The following is a 24,568-nucleotide window of genomic DNA, read 5'->3' on the forward strand; positions in this document are numbered from 1 at the left end:
TATTATGGGTGATTTTAATTATGGCAGTATAGATTGGAATGAAGAGCTAGTGCTTGGGAATAAGGAAAATTAATTTGAGTTCTTGAGAGACAGCTATCTCAGGCAGTATGTGAAGGAGAGCACACAAGGATTGAGAGAGTCAGATACTTTCCTCCAGTCGGTGAGTACGATCATAAAGTTATCGCCTGGGTTGTGGCTAGTCATATGCAGACTTCTGTGAGGAAAGGATATATGTGCAAGAACAGGGCTGGTGATTATGACAAGCTTAGGAGACAGCTTGGAGCTACAGCATGGAATGAGGAGTTGAGCAGTAAGGAAATAAATGCTGCTTGGGAACTGACAAGGAAATGCATAACAGTATCAGTGTGTGAATGTATTCTGAAGGTCCAAAGACTGAATAAGGTAGGAGTAGAATGAATGAATGAGGGGGGGGGGGTATAAGCATGAAATCTGGAAGAAGAAAGCACTTTGGAGGCAGTACAAGATGAATAATAGTAATAATCAGTTGCATGAAGAATATAAAGAACAAGACAGGAGAGTGACTCGGTAGGGAAAACAAAAGTGGAGTATGAGCAGAAATTAACAAATCTGATGAAGAAAAACCCTAGAGAATTTTTTTAGATATGTGGCGAGCAGATGGAAAAATAATTATGGTAGGATAATATTTAATAAGATAATATTTAAATAAATATTTGTTTAAATATTATAATAATCATCAAAGGTCCCAGTTTATATCTTAGGTGGCCTAAAAACGCCCATAAAGGGCACACCACCTAGATAGGACTTCAGAGTCACCCACGTATTTCATTAAGTATTGTGGTGTCTTTGTGGTTGTGTTGCAAGCATTATTTGTTCTCCCGGAAGATGTCTCAGTAACTGAGATGATATATTGGAAGCATTAAAATTAGTTTTTAATCCTTTCTTAGTACCGTTAATGCTCCATTAAATCCCCAACATGATGTCCTTACAGCACTTAAGCCTTAACACACAGATATGGGGAAAGATTTATTGGGGGAGAGGGTATTCAGTTGTTTGCTGATGATGCAAAACTGATAGTTGACAAAGGTAATGTGGATATCCCACAAGATATCTACATCACGATTTAAATAAATTAATTTACAGTGATTTAAATTGATTTACATAAATTGGCATTCTGGGCATAACATAATGATTATCAATTTCATGTTGAAAAGGTCATATCTATTACACTGATGGTACTGCAGGAAATTGATAGGGCTAGGGATGGACTTGGGGATAATGGTGGACAGAGAGCTGAAGTTCAGAGGACATATTACAAAAGTTAGTAAAATAGCTCTGAAGATTACTTGAATGTTGAAAAACGCACTGACAAGTAAAGATAGGGATGTTATTAGTCCTATACATTAAAGATGCCAAGAAATTATATTTTTGGTTTAATCCTTTATCCAAGTGTAAACAAATAAAGTTTCTGCATGAAGTATCTTCATGAGTGGGCTACTTATATATAGAGCTTAATGACTTCATACAATTGCCTTAGTATCGCATAATGCAAAGCACATGCCCTTTTGGATGTGTATAATGCTATGCAGTATGGGAAGGGCCACTACCTAGACTGGTTTTAACCTTCATTGAAGGTTGAAACCAGTCTGGGTATGGCCCTTTCCAGTCTTCTGGGTCTGGCTCCCACTGATGTTAATCAGTGGGAGCCAGACCCAGAAAAGATACCAAGGCTGAAGTAATGCAGAAGTCATGTTTCCCATATACAAGTAGTGAAAAGATGATCACCTTATTAATAAAATATTATTAATAAAGTTTTCCTGCTTGGTTAGACTATTAGCTGTCTTATAAGGTTATTAACCCTCTTTATAAAGTTGGGATTCAGCTGCATCTTGACTACTGTGCACATATTTGGTCACCTGGGTTTCTTATGGATCAGGAAGTAGCAGAGAGGATTTAGAGACAAGTGACCAAGCCAGTGAGAAACCTGTGAAATGCTCCCTACGAGGATAGGTGTAGGTTGTAAAGTTTACTTGATAGGCGGAAAAGATAAGACAGAAACTTGTATGTTAGGATGTTAAGATTGACACAAAACACATTTTTCAATGCATGACAAATAGAGAGAGAACTAGGGATCATCCCTGAAAGAGGATATTGTTTGTATGGGTCTTCTACAATTAGTCTTCTGATTCCATGGTGATATTCGTATAATAATAATAATAATTAACATTATTAACATCCGACCTCCATGGAGTCAGAGACTCATCTTGGGAAGGTCATAATGTGAAGGTCAAAACCAATAAATTAAAGTTATTACTTTTACAATAGTAGTAGTAGTCTCCATAATTTTACCATAATGGAAGATTGGACATAACATGCACACCTATGTTACACATCATTTAACATTACAAAAACCTCCAGAACATTTTTCTGTTTTTATTATTATTATTAGACATGTCCAGGGAGTCTAAAGATGTTGTAGAGCAGGTGCCCTCCCTTGATGAGGGAGGGCACCTGCTCCACAGCTGTTTCCACCACTCAATCTACCAACTGACTGCAACTACGTCATCTACCACCAACCACTACCACTAGTATTTTAGACAATCACAAACATCCATGCCCACAACAGGATTCGAACCTGCAGCCTTTTGGATGACTTGACCAGCTAGGCTGGCTAAATCTTCTATATATTCTTACCAGTCTTTCCATTACTTTTGTTTAGCTACTTTTACACATTACTTTGCTTTCTTATGTATTCTGTATTCTTTCATATCACATAGTGACTTACTTGCTAGGAACTTTCAATGTGCTTTTGCTTTTCCTTGACTACCGCTTTAAGTTTCTAAGTCCACCATGGTGTTCTGATTTTTTTTATCCATCACATGCTGAAATAATTCTGTTTCAAAGTGGGACCAGACTACAAATATACCAACAAATGTAGGTAGATACAAGATGGAGTTAAAATAGTGTTAAAAAGCTGGTCTTCCAAACAAATTATATGTCAGTTGTTTATAAATTCTAATTTTTATTACATATGTTGCGCTGTTTATTTAAGCATTATTATACCTACCATACATTTCTATAAAGTATCTAGTTACAAAAGGAAATGATAGTTATATCATATATATAACAATACAGTTATATCTAGTATTTCATCTCTTGAAAAGAAACATCAACAAGATGTTTCTGTTCAAGAAACAGGATTGTAGCTAACATGAATAACACAAAGGAAGTGGAGCTGGTCTAACACAGGGGTCACGAGTTCTAAATGTGGGCACTGACTGTGGGAGCTATTCATTAGCCTTGGTTGATGGGCTGGATGTCATAATTGTTTTCTATATTACAGGGAGCTTCATACATCCAAATTCATTAAATTTGGAATGATTTTGAAATGCATCTACAAACTCTAGGAATAATTACTCATATTTGTGTTTGCTATGATGTACTGATCTGGAATGGGGATCAGCAAACAGCCCATAGGCTTGATCTGACCTACTGCCTATTATTGTATAGCCTGCAAGCCAAGGATAGTTTTTAAAAAGATTTTATGATAGAATTATGAAGCTGCTTTTTCAGTCTCCATGGAATAGATAGTTTTAATGTTGCAGCTCTGTTGATTCATCTGCATATTATCTATGGCTGCTTTAGTGCCACACATGTAGATGTGGCAGTGACTGTATGTTGCACTCTTGTCACCAGGTATTGCCACCGATGCTGCTTGTGCTTGTGCTAATTTGATAATGCTTTTAGAGTTTTTGAGATAAAGTTTTCGAGTGCCATGCTCTTCTTAGTTGCATGTACCATGAATTTATTTATGTTGGTAAATATTAGTACATATTTGTTTATATACATATTCCGTAGCTTGGAAAACACATTTTCTAAGATGAAATACTTAAAATCTCATTAGAGATCAGCCATTTACAGTCAGTTTTGATGAATGGGAACTTTGAATCCCAATTAGGTGTAATTGTTTGATTAAAAAAAAGCATTCCATACTTCTTTCTAACCAAAAATCTTTTTTTTTTTTTTTTAACACAGCTGTATTCCGTATCATGTTAGAAAACAAAATTTCTACATTTTCTTTTATTATCTTATATATAAGTACATGATATTTTTGATTTTACCTTTTGATACACAAAGCTTAAAATATTTACCATCCATCCTTTCTCAGAAAAAGTTTACCGACCCCCTGATCTACAACATAGTCTTCCATGTCTGACTGCTCACAGTGATGGTCACAAAACAAAAATAAAATGTTCAATATATTAGATAAATTGCACATAGAAGATCATGTACTTAAGATTATAAAAATGATTTACACCAAACAGAAAATGCATCTGTTTAACTCTAAGACTTCTGAAGTGAAAATAAAAAGAGGAGTTAGAGAAGGTTGTACCCTTTCACCAAATCTATTTAATATCTATAGTGAGACAGTGATGAAAAAGATTGAAAAACAAAAAACAGGAATTAGTATCAATGGTATAAAATACAACAATCTTAGATATGCTGATGATACCATCCTAATAGCAGAAAACAGAAACAAATTAATCAAATTAATGCAGCTACTAATTGAAGAAGGTAACGAATTTGGATTAGATATTAATGCAAAAAAAACTAAATTTATGAAAATCTCAAAAGAAAGCAGATCCGAGCCAGAAATATTCATAAATAATATGAAAATTGAACATACAACAGAATACAAATATTTAGGCACCTACTTAACTGCAGATGGAAAGCAAGATAAAGAAATAAAAATAAGAACAGCCATAGCTAAAGATGCACTCTGGAAAAATAAAGGTCTGCTCAGAAGTTCTGTAAGTATCAAGACATAGAAAAGAAGGATAAGAACATTAGTGTGGTTAAATGTCACATATGGAAGTGACACCTGGATATTCAAAAAGAGAGTAAGGGAACAGATAATGGCCTTTGAAATGTGGTACTATAGAAGAGCTCTGAAAATCCCCTGGACAGAACATGTGACAAATACAGATGTCCTACAGAAAATGAGAACACAGAGATCTTTATTACAGGAAATGATCCAGAGAAAGATGAGATGGGCAGGACATGTACTGAGAGTTTCAGCAGGACAGAGGATATTAACAGTTTAATATCCTCTGAAAAATTATGGGAAAAAGGATCAAGAGGCGAAAAATGAAGGACATGGCTTGAAGATATAAGATCTTGGACAAGATCACATGGCTATGCATAAACAAAAAGGAAAGCCACCGACAGAGAGAACTGGAAGAACATGGTGCTGCACCCTCTCACTGAGGAAGCTACATGAAGAAGAAGAAATAACTTTATATGGCGATTATTAGCCTGTGTTTTTATCTATATTGCTGGCCTGGTTGGCCGAGTGGTTAGTATATCTGCTCTCCAGCCAAATGGCTGTGGGTTTGAATCCTGCCATGGGCATGGATGTTTTTGATTGTCTGTGAAAATACTAGTGGTGATGGTTGTGGAGTGGGTTTGGTTCCCTCCCTCGAGGAGTCTTTGGACTCCTTGGAGGAGTCACATAATAATAATAATAATAATAATAATAATAATAATAATAATAATAATATTGCTATACTGTTCATACATGGACAGCGCTAACTGTCTGAACTGATTGTTTCAAGTATTATAATAATTACCTTGGGTGCTTCTCTGGGCCATTTTTCCACCAGCTTTCTATTTCTGCAAGAGTTGGTCTTTTTCCACCACGATTTGAAGGGGATGGTGTTCCACTGTTCGCATTTGGTTCATCACCTAAATAAAATATATAGATATGTATTTATTTTTCTATTTTATTTTATTTTTATTTATTTATTTTTTTGAGAAGTTAGTATTTTACTGCATGATACAGTATTTTATCTTCAGGAAAATTTCACTGTAGAAGGTTTGAGCATGTCACACATATTCAGTATTTTTATTATTATTATTTTTCGAAACGAATATATAATTTAGTAATAAACTGCCAGTTTATGGTGTATATCTTCAAACGTTTTTCTATGACTAAAGATTTGTTATTTAAATAAGTATTTTGTAACCACAGAAAGGTCTTGCAAAAACATGTGGGTATTTTGATCATATACTACACAGCAATTATGCACTTCATAAACTAATGATATAATAGTTAAAACATAAGAGGAAAGGAGAATTACATTCTAAGAACCTGAGTGACCTTAAAACCAACACAAACAGTAACGTAAAATGTAAAGTTAAATGTCAGTTACCTTATCTAAATAAACATTGAATGAAAAAAATTTAAGGATGTTTTTAAGTAAAATATAAAATTATTGTATATGAGATATAGAGAACCAAGACAAAAAAATTTAGGATATAAAAATGTACCATAAAAATACAAAAAAAAAGTACCAAAACATGACCAAAAAGGTAATTTGAAGAAAGAGTGGAATTTTCTAATAGTACCCGTTTTTCTCCCCCCCCACCCCAAGCTGTTATAATGTGAAATCTCAAATAGGTTTTGCAACAAGTTTTATAGACAAAACATATTTGAAATTTATATGTTCACATTTAATACATCTGTATTCCTATTGCCACTGAAGTTGCCATGCAGATGAGCACTGACAGGTATCTGCTCTCCAGCGAAAAGGCTGGGGGTGCGAATCCTGCTGTATACATGGATGTTTGTAATTGTCTGTGAAAATACTAGTGGTGGTGATGGGTGGCAGATGACACTGGCATAGTTGGTGGAGACAGAGCGCCGTAGAACAGGTGCCCTTCCTCAATGAGTCTTTGGACTCCCTGGAGGTGTCACATAATATTAATAAGAAAAAATATTTAATAATAATATTTAAAGCAGTCAATTTGCTACCTTGAAAATGTAATCCTTATGGAGATGTTGAATGACATGTTGAATATGTATATTATTTTGTGCCTTATTATAATAGCTTTCTATATCATATGTCATCACAAGTAATTACTGTACTAATGGTATGTTGTTACTAGAATTTTCCTTTGAATGTTGTCAGTATTACGCATGTGCAATGGTTACCCCAATAGCTCTCAACTGGAAATGGAGAAAATAGAAAAGCAACAGGTGGCAAATTGAATTCTTTGATCTCAGAAGATGTTATCATACAGATCTTTATGTACACTCTAAAAAGAAAAGATTATAGTATTGTATGAAAATAGTCCGTAAGGACACAGAATGCATCAAGCCATCATATTTCAGTGAGACTACTATATACCCAAAGTAACGGGAAGTAAGATGAATTTTCTTCATGAATATAATGGAATTTGTTTTAGAAAATTATATTTCCAACACTGGAACAATATAATTTATAAGGCACAAATGGAACTGCTTCCTGAATGGTTCTCAAATTTTATTCTCATAATACCTATCCTTAAACTTATTCACTAATGAAGCATAACCACCTGTGGTGAACCATTCCACCTTCACCACCCTCTATGCAAAAAATCTAGTCCTGACACCCTTGCTAACTGAACTTTTATGCAATTTCTAGAGATGACTCATTCTCTCTCTCTCTTCCTGCCATGTACTGAAAAGAATTCTTTGGTGTCAATCTATAAAACCCTTTTAATATAGGTTATTAAACTTACATTCTTTTACCAATTCTCTCCCTCCCCCTTATTCATTCATTACCTAGTTTTTGAAGTCCACAGACTTTCAATCTACTTTCATAGAGTACAGCATTCTGTAGATCTGGATTTAACAAGGCCTCATTCAGATGAGGCCTTATTAAAGCCTTATAAAGGGGAACAATAACCTACACATCCTTGCATGTCAGTGTGCCTTTCAACAGCTAAATAATATGATGTGCTGTTTTGATAGCTTTTGCAATATGTCTTCTAAGCTTCAACATCCTGTCCATAATTATCCCCAAATCCTTGGCCTTGTCAATTTCCTGCAGTTCATTTCCAAGAGAACTGTACACAGCTTGTGTTCTCTAATTCTCAGAGTGCATGACCTTATCTTTGGCCATGTTAAACTGGCAGCCATTTACCTTTCCTCATACTGCCAGTCTAAGTCATCATGTAGGAGCTTTACATCATCTTCATTATTATTATCTGACCTCCATGGAGTCAAAGGACTCATTGTAGGAGGTCTATACTCTCTCATGCCAAAAGATAATCAAATGCCGTAAACCCATTCAGAGTTTCTGCACTCACCACACTTTCAGGCAATGCATTCTACTTATCAATTACTCTCCATGAAAAGAACCTGCTTCTCACACCCCTGTTCACACCCTTCTTATACAGATTCTATGGCTTCTAGTTCTATCCTTGCCTCCCTCTACCTTATGAAAAATTTTCTTCACATTAGTCTGGTAATAACTGCTTTCCAATTTATAAGCAGTTATTACCTGCTTATAAATCACATTCCCCTCTTCTATTTAAAGGCTCTGTAAGTTTCAATCCCTCATTATCTCCTCATATCTGATCTATATACCTGACACTAACTTATTAAACCTTCTTTGAACCCTCTATAATACATCTCTCCCTAAAAACCAGGTGACCAACTCTGCACAAAGTAGTCCATATGTGACCTGATCAAAGCCTTATACAAAGGAACCATAATCTGTTTGGTCTGCATATCAATGTCCTCATCATTATTGCCATATTCTGTTCAGATGTTCCTACAATTGTATCAATGGGACACCATCACTCCTGGATCTCTCATCTCTTCTACCTCCTTCCGAATTTCTTCATTAATTATATACTCTGCATCCCAATCTTGATAACCAAATTTCAAGATCCTGCACTTTGCAACATTACACTGAAAGCTCCATTCATCCTTGTTCATTTGTCCACTCACGTAGTCTATTCAATTCCACTTGCAATGAGGCAACATCTGCTCTACTTCTCATAGTCCTTCCAAACTTTGCATAGTGATGCAAATGTCATTATGTTATTATGCGTGTCATCTCTCACAGGACAAAACACAAAATCAAAATGTTGCTGAAGATGGAAGAGATTAGCATGGCTGAGGAAGGAAAGAAGCAGGTGTTCTGAGGTAAAAGTCAAGGTCAGGAGAACATTATGTATGTGGGACTCTATGATCAGAGGAGTACTTAATGTACGAGGTGTGACAATTTAATTCCTGGAATGCACAGCTAAAAAATTTATGTTCGGAACTACGTACACATTAGTAGTTACTGTTGTCTTCAAAGTAGTTCCCTTGTGCATTTATACACTGGTTTAGACGGTTTTCCCATTTTTGTAAACAGCCCTGGAACTCTAAACTGAAATATATTGATTTTATATTTGAACAGTGATTTATAAATGTACAATGCCAACAAGTTTCGCCAACAGAGCTGTTTGGCTTCTTCAGGGTTTATAATGGTAAGAGAAAACTCAAAGTCGCTAGTGCAGAGAAAATGGAGTAACACTATCGTATAAATTAAAAAATCGAAACAGACGCATAACATTACACGCATGGAGTGTGTTGTATTAGTCACTGTTGTGTGAGCATGTTCTGTAGTAATGAGCAAAATAAAATTCTGGCAAACTGAGCGATTTTATTAAGGTTTTCCATATGTCAGCTATTATCATTCCCTAGTTTCTGTTAAGATTTTTTCCAGAACGGAGGACTACTATGGCTTCCTTGAAGTTTCTACAATGGAAGTCTTCTTCTAGATAAGGCATGGAGCTCCTATCCCATTCAATGGTGTGGTTTGTAATTGCAAAATGATGGGTTAGACCTGAATTGTCTGTTCTGTTATTAACATCACCTATACGTTCTTTTTTTGATTTTGAGGCTTCTCGACGTCTGCCTTATATAGTTTAGGCCACAAGAGCATGGGATGTTGTACACTCCAGCGTGTTGTTTGAAGAAAACATTAATGTCTTTTGGTGATCTTAAAATGTGACAGACAGTCTTTACAGGTTTGAACGTAATTCTGATGTTGAATTGGCAAAAGAAGGTTTGCGATTTTTTTTGACACTGTACCTGTAAGGAATAACTATGCAATATTGTATTGAGTGGCGGTAGGTTGTTGTTGTGGGGGATTGCTATGAAGAATCCTGTTGATTAAATTCCTTCGATAGCCATTGTTTATTAATGTCTCTAATATTTGAGTAAGTTCATCATAGAGATCTTTTTCTTCTGAGATGATGCTGTCGGCTCTATTTTTGAGCATATGTATTATGCTGAGCTTCTGGTACATATGATGAGTTGATTTGTGGTAGACTGTCAGTTTGATTTGTCCATCTGCTAGTTTCTTGATTAGGGTATACACAAATGGTAGTTGATTATGTTTTTCCAGTTCCAAAGTGAATTGTAATTTTTGATGAAAAGCATTACTTTCCATCAAAAATGGACATCTACATACCTCCACCACACTTAAGGGTCTAATTTTGAAAGGATGTCTGTTTCTAGCTTTTCCATGAACAGATCTGCACAGGGCAGTGAAAGGGGACTGCCCATAGCTAAGCCATTCAGTTGTTCATATATTGTGTCATTCCATTTAAAATAATTAGATTTGAGGCAATGACGAAAAAGGTGAGCCTTCCGGAAAGAGATTGTATACGACTTATTTAAGTTAAGGGATATTACATCCCCTATTGTTTCATAGCTGAATAAGAAACTCCAAGAGTTTCATGCCAAATATAGTAAATATATAAAGTTTGGTGAGTCCAAGCATAAGCAAATACCTGGATAGTGTTACAAATGACCCTTTGGGGAGTGTAACACTGAGATAACTCATGGTAAGGGTGGAGCAAGTTCTGATCACTATTCTTGATATTTCCCCATAATGTGAAACCCAGCTCCTAGGAGCTGTATTACTGTTCTACATTATGAGTGAGAGAAGGTCACTACCCAGACCGGTTTCAACCTTTATTGAGGTCTCATCAGTGAGTAGGTAGACCTAGAAATACCAAGTCTGTAGCGACCAGAACTTACAATATACCCTACTATGAGAATTGCCAAGAAGGTGTCCTAATAAATTATTAATTATATGAAGAGCCAAAGGCTTCAATTCGGTGACATATAAAGTTATTTAATTTTATATGTCGCTGAATTGAAGCTTTGGCTCTTCATATAATTAATAATTTATTAGGCACCTTCTTGGCAATTCTCATAGTAGGGTATTTATAAGTTCTGTTTGCTACAAACTTGGTATTTCTAGGTCTACCTACTCACTGATGAGACCTCAATAAAGGTTGAAACTGGTCTGGGTAGTGACTTTCTCTCACTCATAATGTAGAACAATAATACAGCTCCTAGGAGCTGGGTTTCACATTATGGGGAAATATCAAGAATAGTGATCGAAGCTTGCTCCACCCTTACCATGAGTTGCCTCAGTGTTGCATTCCCTAAAGGGTCAGTTGTAACACTATCCAGGTATTCAGTTACGCTTGGACTCGCCGAACTTTATATATTTACTATATTCGGCATGAAACTCTTTGAGTTTCTTATTCGGCTATGAAACAATATGGGATGTAATATCCCTTAACTTAAATAAGTTTATATGTCGCCAAATTGAAGCCTTTGGCTCTTCATATAATTAACGATTGTATAGGATACTGATACTTCTTCTACTGGAACATTGGTGAATAAAGACACCACATCCAAGCTAGCAAGAATGTCTGTCTTTAAGATTGGAATGCTTTTTAATTTTTCAATAAAGTGCTTTAAATTCTTAATGTACATTAAGAATTCAAGTGCCCTTTGAATTCTTAATGTAAGCGTCTGATTTCTAAGAGGCCAGACAGGTGTTTGGACAATAAATATGTAGGAGAATTTCTTCAGTCAATGATTGGGCGTAGCAGAAATCCACTTTTGCATATGAAAAAGTAATGTTTAACCTTTCGGACCATATACTGACATAACCAGAAACGACAGACTTAAGAAAGGATTTAATTTCGCCATTGCCCTGGCCCATATTCCTAAGATTTACATCATCAGTAACATAGCGAAAGCACTCTCTCATCCTTTCCTGAAACAAGGCAAACAATCTGCGATTAAAAAGTATTTTTTAATCTCAGATTGTTTTCAAGACCTCCAAACCTAAACATAACACCTCGAGAAAAAAGAGCTCTCTCAAACTTGAAAAAGGACAAACAAATAACAATCTTAAAAGCAGACAAAGGTAATGCCATGGTCATTTTAAATACGAGGGACTACATTGCCAAGATTGCTGAGTTACTATCAGATTCATCAACGTATCATAGATTAGAGTCAGACCCAACATGGAAAAACCACAAGGACACTAATAACCTATTACAGAACATGACTAGTTGAAATCTGAAGTCACTACACCCATTGACACCATGATTGTATGGTGCCCTTAAAGTAACAAAAGTGGAGTTCCGCTAAGCCCGATAATTGACCGAAGAAATTCTCCTACATATTTATTCTCCAAACACCTCTCCAGCCTCCAAAAAAGACATAACAGAAAATCAGACACTTCTTAAGAATTCAAAGCACTTTGTTGAAAAATTAAAAAGCATCCCGATCATTCTCAGCAGTTATCAGCATCCTATATAATCTTTTTCCGGAAGATACGGCTCACCTTTTTCATCATTGCCTCAAATCTAATTATTTTAAATGGAATGACATGATATATGAACAACTAAATGGCTTAGCTATGGGCAGTCCCCTCTCATCGCCCTATGCAGATCAGTTTATGGAGCAGCTAGAAACAGACATCCTTTCAAAATTAGACCCAAAATCTTTAGTATGGTGGAGGTATGTAGATGATGTATTCATAATTTGTAGGGACACAAAAACAGCTCTTTTGGACCTTCTAACAAAAATTAATGCTTTTCATCAGAAAATACAATTAACTTTGGAACTGGAAAAAGATAATCAACTACCATTTCTGGATACTCTAATCAAGAAACTAGGAGATGGGCAAATCAAACTAACAGTCTACTGCAAACCAACATACACTGGATGCTACCTTCATTTCAAATCAACTCACCATATCTCCCAGAAGCTCAGCATAATACATATGCTCAAAAATAGAGCCAACAACATCATCTCAGAAGAAAAAGATCTCTATGATGAACTTAAATATCAGAGACATTAATAAACAATGGCTATCCAAGGAATTTAATCAACAGGATTTTTCATAGCAATCCCCCACAACAACAACCTACCACCACTCAATACAGATCTTCCATAGTTATTCCTTATGTAGGTACAGTGTCAAAAAATATCGCAAACCTTCTTAGGCCTTTCAACATCAGAGTTGCATTCAAACCTGTAAAGACTGTCCTCCACGTTTTAAGATTGGCAGAAGACATTAATGCTTTCTTCAAACATGCTGGAGTGTACAATATCCCATGCTCTTGTGCCCTAAAATATATAAGGCAGATATAGAGAAGCCTCGAAATCTGAAAAAAAGAACATATAGGTGATGTTAATAACAACAGAACAGACAATTCAGGTCTAGCCCATCATTTTGCAATTACAAACCACACCAGTGAATATGATAGGAGCTCCGTTCCCTAGAAGAAGACTTCCGTTGTAGAAACTTCGTGGAAGCCGTAGTAGTCCTCCGTTCTGGAGAAAATCTTAACAGAAACCAGAGAATGATAATAGTTGACATATGGAAAACTGTAATAAGATTGCTCAGTTTTCCAGAATTTCATTTTGCTCATAACTACAGAACATGCTCACACAACAGTGACTAATACAACATGCTCCATGCATGTAATGTTACGCGTCTGTTTCGATTTTTTAATTTATACGATAGTGTTATTCTGTTTTCTCTGCACTAGCCACTTTGAGTTTTCTCTTACTGTTTGGTCACGAGGTGACAAAAGCAGATAAAATAGTTGAGTTACTAGCGACCATTTTGCAAGGATAGTATATCATACAAGAGAGGTTAATGCTCTGATGTGCTGTATGTGATAGAGATTTATGTGGGAACAGAGGTGGGTGATTTGAAGGTGCCTAGGATATTGCAGAATATCAATGTCAATACAGATGTGTAATTAAATGGGATATCTGCTTGTGTTTTGTGAGCTTGTACAAAGGAATTGGCAATGCCTCTGACTAGGCTCTTTAATTTAAGTCTCAGCTCTGTTAGAGTTCCAAGAGAGTGGAAATAAGGCAAAATAATTCCCTTGCATTAGGGAGGTTCTAAGACTGCAGTAGCAAATTATTAACCAATCAGCAGCTCAGGAGTGCTGATAAAAGTACTGGAAAAATTGGTCAAAAAGAGAATTCTAGAATGGGTGGATAAGAATATGATACTCTATGAGGGGCAACATGGCTTTGGCAAAGATTGGTTACATAGAGTGAAAGCTTAGTCAGATAAAGGAAATGGCAACACAATGATTCTTCTGGATTTTGCAAAGACATCTGACTAAATACCAAGTGGAACTCTGTTACTCAAATTAGAACAAACAGGGATGGATATGACACTGGTTATGTGGATAAGATGGTAGTTTCTGGACAAATATCAAAAAGTGGTATACAGAAGAGCAGAATCCAGGAGAAAGCTAGTGACTGGTGGTGTGTGCCCCAAGGTTCAGTACTAGGGTCACCACTGTTTAATTTGTACATAAATTATATAGGAAATAATGAGATATTCAGCTGTTTGCTGATGATGCAAAATTAAGTACACTAATACGGAATCAAGGAGATGTTGAGAGCTTGCTGGATGGTTTAAATAGGTTGTCAGTGTGTGCAATGGATAATGAGTGTCAGTTTAATGTGGAGAAATGTAAAGTTATGCATTTTGGGATAAATAGATAAGTAGATTACAAGCTTGTGTACAACATTGATGGATCTATACTTCAGGAAATAGATGAAGCTTAGGGGTATTAGAGGGACTTATTGGAGGTAGACAAAGAGTTACAGTTTAGAAGACATATTGCTAATGTAACTGATAAGATTACTTGGCTATTGAAGAACCCATTAATAAATAGAGATAAGGAAATTGTTATTCCTCTTTATAAGACCTTGATATATATCCACATTTGGATTACTGTGCTCAGGTCTGGTCTCATGGTTTTCTAAGTTGGTTGATAGATGAAAAAGAGGGGATATGATAGAAACATTTAAGTTACTTAAAGAGTTTTATATGATTGATGCAGGGAAACTGTTTCAGCACTTGGATAGAAGGGCAGAACAAGAGTTCATCACTGGACTTTGAGTAAAAGTGTGATTAGTAGTGGTGAGGACTAGATTATTCACTTAGAGTTGTGAATGAATGGAGTGGGTTGTCAAAGTCAGTTGGTAGCACTTTATCTGTTAATGGGTTCAAGGAGAAGTATGACAGATTGTGTGGATAGTTTGGATCTCCTGTGATAAGTCTTTAGATTCCATGGAGTTGCCCATACAATAATAATAATAATAAACATGCAAGTTAAACAATAATTGTCCCAAAACAGATCCCTGTAACACTCCCCTAGTGACTTTCCTCTTTTGGAATACTACCACTCCATATACAACCTACTGATACTTATCTGACAGCCAATCAGCTGTCCGACTTAGTAGTCTTATCTAATCCCATCTGTTTAAGTTTAGCTACTAGCTTGTCATGTGGCAGTCTACTGAAGGCCTTTGAAAATTCCAAGTACACAACCATATATGCATCTTTATTGAGTGAATCTGTCATTTTGTTGTAATATGTAAGCAGATTGCTGAAACACAACCCCTCCCCAAACAGACCAATGCTGACCATCCTAAAGAATATTGCTATTATCAAGCCACTTCTGAATCCTAGTGCTCACCTATTGTTCTTGAGAAATATTGCCTTGTTGTCTTGTCTTGTTGCAAGACTCATGTTAAATAATTGTGTCAAAGTTGCCATTAATTCCATAGGGCATTCCCTTAAGGTCTGATTACCTATCACTCGTCTTAGCTTTGCACCATCAGCAAACAAATGTATATTTCCTGTTAAATAATTTCTTACATTACTGATGTACAAAATTGTGCCTTGCAGAACTCCACTAGTCGCCTGTCTCAGACCCAACTCTCCCACACACTACTCTTTGAAATCTGTCCATCAGCTATCTTCTTATCTAAATCATAAGCCCTGTTTACTACAATTAATGCAACAGAGATCCATGGAAGATCCTGTCAGATGCCTTTGAAAGTCCAGCAGTATCATTGAATAGCGTTCCTTAGTCCAACTCAATTACCACTTAATTATAAAAAATAAGCAGATTATTAAAACAATGCCTACCCTTCACAAAATCATGTTGCCCCTATAAGGTATCATATCTCTTTCTATCCAATCAGGAATGCCTGAAATTTGGAACTATTCTCCCTCTTTCTACTCCCTTGGTACATTCCCACAATTTAAACACATTCCTGGTACATTCTCTCAAATTAAACAGCCTGGTCAGAGGTGCCAATTCTCTTGTACATGCTTGTAGCAAGCAGGATATGCCATTTTATCCCATGGATGAGTTTGCATTAAACTTCAGCAATATCATAAGCACATTAAATTCATCTAACTCTGTACTCCCATCAATGTCACATCTGGCACTGGAATACTTCCATTCTTGCAAAATGATAGCCAATAACGACCATTTTGCTTGTGTTACCTCTCTACCATCAGAACTCATTTGAGTTATCCTTCTATAGCATTCCTTCCTTTTACTTTCCAGACAGTGAAAAAATGCTCTGGAATTTCTTTTTGCCCCATCAGCTAGCTTCCTCTCATAATGGGCTTTGGCCTTCATTACCACACAGGTCATCCTACTTGCCTGTGCCTTGTACTCTTCATGGGCTTGCTGATCATCTTTTATTTTTATGTGACTCCTGCTTAATGATACTATTCATCCAAGAGTACTGCCAGCACTACTTGCCAAGCTGTTTAATCTAAGTCTCAGCTCTTTAAAATTCCAGAGGGATAGAAGGAGAAGAAAATAGTTCTATTTACATAAAGGGGGCTCCATGACAAAGGCAAATTACAGTCAGTTAGCTATAAAAGTTAGTAGGTAGAATTCAGGAATGGATGAATAGAAATATGATACTCTATGGGCTGCACAGTTTGATAAAAGGTAGGTCTTTCCTTAAGAATTTACTCACATTTTATAATAGTGCAATAGCAGAATTAGATAAGGGAACTGCTACACTATCATATTCCTGGACTTTGCAAAGACATTAGACAGAATAAATACCACATGGAAAACTATTACATAAGTTTGAGCCAATGGGAATGTATGAAGTTGGTGGCATGGATAGATGGCAGCTAACAAACAGACGTCACAGAGTAGTTTATGAATGAGTGGAATCTAGGAGAATTAGGGTAACTAGTGGAGTGCCTCACGACTCTGTACAAGGACCACTACTCTTTAATTTGTATATTAATGATATGGGAAAAGATTTAAACGACTATTCAGTTATTTGCCAATGATGCAAAACTGGGAAGGAAATAGTTGATAAAGATGATGCAGATATCCTGCAGGATGATAAATAAATTAGCAGTGTGGGCAAAGGATAATGGTTATCAATTTAATATTGCAAAACATAAGATTATGCACTTGAGATGAAAATATTACATACTGTGTATTATACTAATACTGGATTGCAGGAAATTGACAAGGCTTGGGATCTTGGGAGTATTGGTGGATGGAGAATTGAAGTTCCATTGAACAGAAGGTTGAAGTTAAAAGTAGGGAGGGGTTATTATTATTATTATTATTATTATTATTATTATGTGACACCTCCAGGGAGTCCAAAGACTCATCGAGGGAGAGTGTGCCAACAGCATCAAATGATTGATCCCTTCCAACTACTAACCACACTCAAACTTGCTTAACTTTTTTTTGTGAGTCATTAGTAGCAGAGGCTCTACCAATTGACCAAGCTTTGCTGACTTATTCTTCTTTATATGGTTATTTTTTGGATGCATAGAGTTGGTTACTTGGATTTCTTGGGAATGAGGAAGTGGTGGAGATTGGATGCAGACACAAGTGAAAGCTAGTGGTAGGCTTGTGGATTGCTACCTACGAGGATAGAATGAAGGTGTGTGGGTTGCAAAGTCCAGTTTAAAGGTGGAAAAGAGGGGGGGGATCATGATAGAAACTTGTAAGTTACTAAAGGGGTTCTATAAGATCTATACAAAAGAAATTTTTCCATACATGATGATCAGAGAGAAACTAAGGGTCATGCCGGGAAGTTGTGTCAGGGTGTGAGTATTCAGTGTGTACAGACTAAATTTTTTACTTGGAGAGTGGTGAATTGCCATTGTGTGTCCTGACAGCAAATGAGTTTAAGGAGAGATAATTATAAGTTTTGTGTGAATAATGTCAGGTCTGTGTGGATATTTTGCAATTAGTGTTCTGAATTCATGGAGTGCCTGTATAAATAATAAGTTACTTTGCATTTTTGGGCAAATAACAATATATATATATATATAATAAATATTAACCGAAGTATCAACTTGTCTGAATGCATCCTAGCTTTCATTAACCAAAGACATGCACACGAATGTGTAAACATGCACAGGGTACTGAACAATGCAACATACAATTAGAAGTATTTAAAAACAACATCAGTTTTTTCTATAACTATATAATGGTCATTGCCTTTGTTAATCTTTATTGTTTTGTCTTCTAGTTTGTATGTTTGCACTTGAAGAAATCCTGCGTAATTAGGATGAAATGAAGTGTTTTTAATTAAAGTAAATGTTATCTTATTCTGCTGTTCTGCCTTATAAACTCTTAGTTACATATTCATGAACTGGCAAAGTCTACATGCTTGGGTCCAAAGGCAACTGACTAAGGTAGTTTCTGACCTCTGGAATGTCAAGTATGAGGAAAGATTGAGAAGATGTAATTTTCAGAGTCTGGTGGACAGGAGGAAGAGAGGTGATATGATAGAGACCTACAAGTTGGTAAGGGGTTGTTATAGGATCAATGGTGGAGAAGTTTTACAGAGAATAGTGGGAGATCAGGGGAGAACCAGAAATCATCCCTGGAAACTGTATAAAGAGGGTATGAGTAGGGGAGTGAGAGGCAGGTTTTTTTCATGCAGAGTTGTGAATGATTGGAATGCCTTGCCTGAGAGTGTGGTGTCTGCAAGGCGTTTGAGTGTGTTTAAGACACGGTATGATGATATGTGTGTGTGATAAAAGGACCTCCCAGATGAGTCTTTGACTCCATGAGGTCTTGGGGTAATAATAATAATAATAATAATAATATATATATAGTGGAACAGGGCTGGTACTAGAGTATCTGATGCCCTAGGCAAAGAAAATTTAGGCACCCCTATACATTGTCTCTCTATACATATTTTGTCATACTCGCACAAGCACACGTACACCTACAGATGCGGATATTTATAAAAATAATGTCATTATGAACATTAAACATTTATTAATCAAAACCAATACATTTGTATTGATTATATGATTGCTCCTAATATCTGTATAGCAAGAAAATTATTACATCTTAAATACAAACATTATGAATAATTAATCTTTCGGACTTTTGCTTTGGCAGTTTTGAATTAATTCATCTATATTGATTGTAGATGCAATTTCATGCTCTATAGATATCATTGCTAGACCAGTGAGTCGTTCCTGAGCCATCATAGAGCAAGTGTAAGTTTTTGTAAGTTTTAATTTCGAGAAACTCCTTTCTGAACTTATTTCAGTTTTTTATTATTAATCAAGGTTTTGCTAATTTTTTTCGAAGGTTTTAATTTTTCCCCGAACTATGTAGCAAAATCTCTGGTGCCCCGAAGTCTTAGTGCCCCTAGGCAATTGCCTAGGTTCGCCTAATGATAATATCGGCCCTGCAGTGGAACCTCAGTTGTCGAACGACTCTCATCTCAAACAAATTGGTTCCTGAACAAAAACTGCACCAGTTTCCGAACAGGCAAACCATCAGCCAAGTACTCAGCGGGCTGAGATGTAAGGCGAGAGAGAGCATCAATTATGTGATAGCCTCTGCTCAGTGCTGACACCTGCTCGAATTTGCAGTGTGTTTTTTTGATTTTCTTTGTGTTTTGTTGTTTTTTCGTAAATTACAACTCTTCTCCGTATAGTTAAAGTGAAATTAAATTTTCATCTATATTTTATCTATTTATTATGTTTATTCTTTTTGTGTAAAATTTTATGCATTTTCATTGTTTTTGTATATGATTTTATGCATGAAGTACTGGTATAAAGGCTTAAATAAGCAATCATTTTGGGTTCTGGAACGGATTAATCCATTTTACATTAACTCTTATGGGAAAATGGTTTCAGTGTTTTCAAACAAATCAGTTCCCGAACAGCCTTTAGGCAGTACCTTAAAAAAATGAGGAATTTCTCATGCCAGCGCATCAGTAAGAAAAAATTTCTACATGTCGACATCTGTACTTATAGCAATAATCAGTATATTTATTAAATAATTAAATTTTTTTTTATAATTCTACATTTTAAAAATATTATAACATGTGAGGAGAATCAGCTTTGAAGACTTTGGTATTTATAAATTCTTAGAAGAGAAACTAGACAGAATTAAACTAACTGATTACGTAAATAATTAATTAGCAGTTAACTAGACAAGTTAACTACTAATTAAGTGGCATGAACCAATGCCACTTAATGATGAAAGAAACTGTCTGTAATAAAAGTCAACAAGATCCTATGCAACAAAATACAACATTCACACTATCTGGATACAAATTCAAATGGTATTGAATAGAAATCAATTGTCATTTTAAACATTACTATATAATAAAAGTTCTATACCAGTTTCTGATGGAGAATTCTGTTTCATAAATCCCATCCACATGTTAATTATGTGATTTTCTTTTTCTTTGTTCTCTTGAAGCTGAGATTTCAAATTTTCTCGCATCAGCTTTCCAACATCTACTTCTACATCTTCTTTATGTCTAAATGAGAAAAAGAATATTAAAATCATATTTATGAATTTTTTTAAATGTGTATATATTTCTTTATCGAGATGGCTAAACTGAAATGAAGTAGTGTGAAAAGAAAAGTACATAATGCACATTGATGGGATTTAATAGAAATGACCAAGCCTGTGATGCAGGTGTATCTGAAAAGTATGATGCATTTTGTATAATTATTATTATTTTTTTTAAAGTGACCTGTGATCTGTTTTAACTACTGCATAAGAAAGAAAAACTGAGAAAACTAGTACAGCGGTATCTCGCTAATCCGAACCTCTTTAGCCCGAACCCTCCAGTAATCCGAACTGTGGTTTGAAAGAAAAAAAAAGTTTTATTTATTACGTATTATTTTGTGTATACTATTATTTTTATTTAATAATTATTATTTTAACTATTATTATTTATTTTATTATTATTACAGTACAGTATTTTTTTTTCATACTGTCAATTGTATGATTATAGTGTAGGCCTATTTTGATTTATTGTGTGTTCACGTTTGCTTCGGAAGCCGTTGAACTTGAAGCAATTCGAGCATCATGGAAAAAACTGTGGCCTTCTAGAATTTACCAAGATAACTACGGTGATACACAAAAAGAGGAAATTCAAAACGTACATAATTTGGTTAAAAATATAAATCCAGATGTTGAAATTTCACAAACAGATGTTACAGAATGGATTACAGGTAGAACCAAAAGTGAATTCGAAATCGAATCAGATGCTGAAATTATAAATATGATGCTACAGAATGAATTAGAAGACGATGAAGAACTCGAAGAAAAAAAAGTAAAACATGAAGAGGCAGTTGACAGTTTTAATATGCGTATAGAATGTGCTAAACAGAATTGATATGCCATTCCACAAAATTTTATTGCTAATGCAGCTCCGAGAGAAGCATTCGAAAATCGTTTATCGTCCAAGAAGCAAAAGAAAATAAGTGACTTTTTTTTACAAAGAAATTAAAAAAAATTTTTTTGTGTGTGTTATTTTGTGAAACTTTGTGTTGTGTACAAGAAAGTGATATTTTTTATTAAGTTATGTTATGTACTGAACTATGCAATTTTATTAAATTAGAATCCTCGACAATACAGTACATATAAACTAAATTTTTTTTACTAAAATAAACTTGTATTATTTTTTTAAGTTTTACATTACAGTACAGTAGCTTTTTTTCTATCAGTTACTTCATTTATTTACAGAATTAAATTGCTGTACCATTAGAATCTGATTATTTTGTCTTAAACACTAGTTATTGTCTCTTAGGGGGAAATTCGCTAATCCGAACGAGCACGGTTTTTATTAGTTCGGATTAGCGAGATACTACTGTACTGATTTCTGTGTGTGTTATAGAAAGAAAAAGTTTTAATAAATAGTTCTCAATATGAAAATCATTTATTGCACAAAATAAACAGCATAATAAGCACATAAATAAACAAAATAAATAAATAAATAAAAAAAATAAATAAAAATTTTAGGGACCAGGGATGGTCCCTAAAATTTTTAGGGACCATCCCTGGAAGTTACGAAATTAAACTGTGAGCAAGAGGGTAAGGAGTAGTTTCTTTGCATGGAGGGTGGTTGAACCATGGAATGCATTGCCTGATAGAGTGGTTAGAGCAAGAACGGTCAATGAGTTTAAAGAGTGGTATGATAGACTTTGTGTTTCCTAGGAGAGACCTCCCACAATGAGTCTTGATAGACTTTGTGTTTCCTAGGAAGGACCTGCCATGATGAGTCTTTTGACTCCTTGGAGGCCTAAATAATAATAATAATAATATAGGTATTTTTTCTGGGAAAACTCCCACATTACTCCTCTTAAAAACTATTATTTTTACAGCCATTTTGCCTGCTTCTGTTTAGGAGTGCCCCTTTTTTAATGTCACTGGCTTTTTACTCAAGAATTCTTAGGGCATTGGATGTATTTTTAGAGACAAATATATGTAGCATAATAGATGAAAATTCGCACATACCTTTTCTTAGATGTTGTTGCCTGTCTTCTTTCTGCGGTGTGCATAAAAAATGTGGGCAGAGTGGTTTTTTTGTAGGGTGGGAAAAGATGAAAAAGGGAGCTGAAATTAGAAACTGTTTTTTAGAGGAAGGGGAAAGGGTTTATGGGAAAAGGAGGTCAGGGATAGGGTTCCGGGGATAGATATATAAGTTAGTAAAGAGCTATCAGATTAATGTATAAGATATTTTTCTTAAAGAAGCCACCCCTGAGATTGTATAAGGAAAGTGTGAGGAGTAAGTTTTTTTGCATGGAAAGTGGTTGATGAATGGAATGCATTGCTTGATGATGTGGTTGAGTGAAGAAAAAGTGAATTTATATGTGACACTGATGACTTTCCACAGTGAGCCACTGATTTTATAGAACCCTTATGAAGATAATATAATCTAGTAACTAGCTGAGAGAACATTTTCAAGATGTGGCATCCAAGTGAAAGAAATGTTTGGATTCTCCATGAGGTGCATCATAATGACAAAAAAAATCACTCTTATTATGTGGTAAAAGAATAAAGAGAAAAATGAAGTCTAGACGTTCTCTCTCCAGAATCCTGACATAGGATATTTTAAGCCTTCATGAGGTGCAGGCCCCTTTTCCCATAAACCCTTCCCCTTCCTCTAAAAAACAGTTTCTAATTTCAGCCCCCTTTTTCATCTTTTCCTGCCCTTCAAAAAAGCGCTCCGCCCAACCTTAAATATAATATATGTATATATTATATATAAAAAAAAAACGGGTTTTATCAAATTGATTCTCCCCCATTGACAACTCCCCCTTCAACACCATAACAGCAGAAGTATGCACACCACAGAAAGAAGACAGGCAACAACATCCAAGAAAAGGTATGTGCGAATTTTCTTCTATTATGCTACATATATTTGTCTCTGAAAATATATCTGCAATGCCCTAAGAATTCTTGAGTAAAAAGCCAATGATATTAAAAAAGGGACACTCCTAAACAGAAGTAGGCAAAATAGCCATAAAAAAAACAGTAATAATAATCCATCATCCCTATCTTTTTCAAATGTACCATTTACCCTTTAAATTTTGTAGTCTTGTGACTCAAGTGTCCGATCTCCAGCCTGAATGAAAAGAAAAGCAGTCCTTTAGTTAGTATATATAAGTTGGCTATCACTGATGTATCGAATGAGTATGTGCGCACATATGTGTGTGTGTGTGTGTGTGTGAGAGAGAGAGAGAGAGAGAGAGAGCACAGATGCATATCAGTGGCAAAGAAGAGAACACAGAATTACTAGTATATGCCTGTATCATAATGTAAGGTATGCACAAGGTACCATACTCTATCAGCTTCTTCTCAGAGATGGGAAGCACTACACTTCATGAAGGCTTAAAATACCCTACGTCAGGATTCTAGAGAGAGAGAGAGTCCAGGCTTCATTTTTCTTCTTATTCTTTTACCACATAATAAGAGTGATTTTTTTTTTTGTCATTATTATTATTATTATTATTATTAAACAAGACCTCATGGAGTCAAAGACTCATCTAGGAGGTCCTTTTATCTCACACACATCTCATCATACCGGGTCTTAAACACATTCAAACTCCTTGCAGACACCACACTCTCAGGCAAGGCATTCCAATCATTCACAACTCTGCATGAAAAAACCTGCCTCTCACTCCCCTACTCACACCCTCTTTATACAGTTTCCAGGGATGACCTCTGGTTCTCCGCTGATCTCCCACTATTCTCTGTAGAACTTCTCCACCATTGATCCTATAATAACCCCTTACCAACTTGTAGGTCTCTATCATATCTCCCCTCTTCCTTCTCTCCACTAGACTCTGCAAATTAC

General features: G+C 35.5%; 1 protein-coding gene across 1 annotated transcript in view; it reads right to left on the bottom strand.

The window, feature by feature from the left end:
• The window catches only part of ninaC (STKc_myosinIII_N_like and MYSc_Myo21 domain-containing protein ninaC), a 579,315-nt gene that overhangs the window by 30,490 nt on the left and 524,257 nt on the right, over positions 1-24,568 (bottom strand). Inside the window, exons 32-33 of the mRNA XM_090415596.1 lie at positions 20,595-20,737; positions 5,610-5,724 (exon numbers count right to left, since the gene is read on the bottom strand). Of these exons, the coding sequence (XP_090271722.1) occupies positions 5,610-5,724; positions 20,595-20,737 (258 nt within the window). The remainder of the gene's footprint in view (positions 1-5,609; positions 5,725-20,594; positions 20,738-24,568) is intronic.

The sequence above is a fragment of the Typopeltis vanoorti genome, chromosome 3 (assembly GCF_054136105.1).
Source record: "Typopeltis vanoorti isolate ZY-2024b chromosome 3, IOZ_Tvanoo_1.0, whole genome shotgun sequence".
Classification (NCBI taxonomy): domain Eukaryota; kingdom Metazoa; phylum Arthropoda; class Arachnida; order Uropygi; family Thelyphonidae; genus Typopeltis; species Typopeltis vanoorti.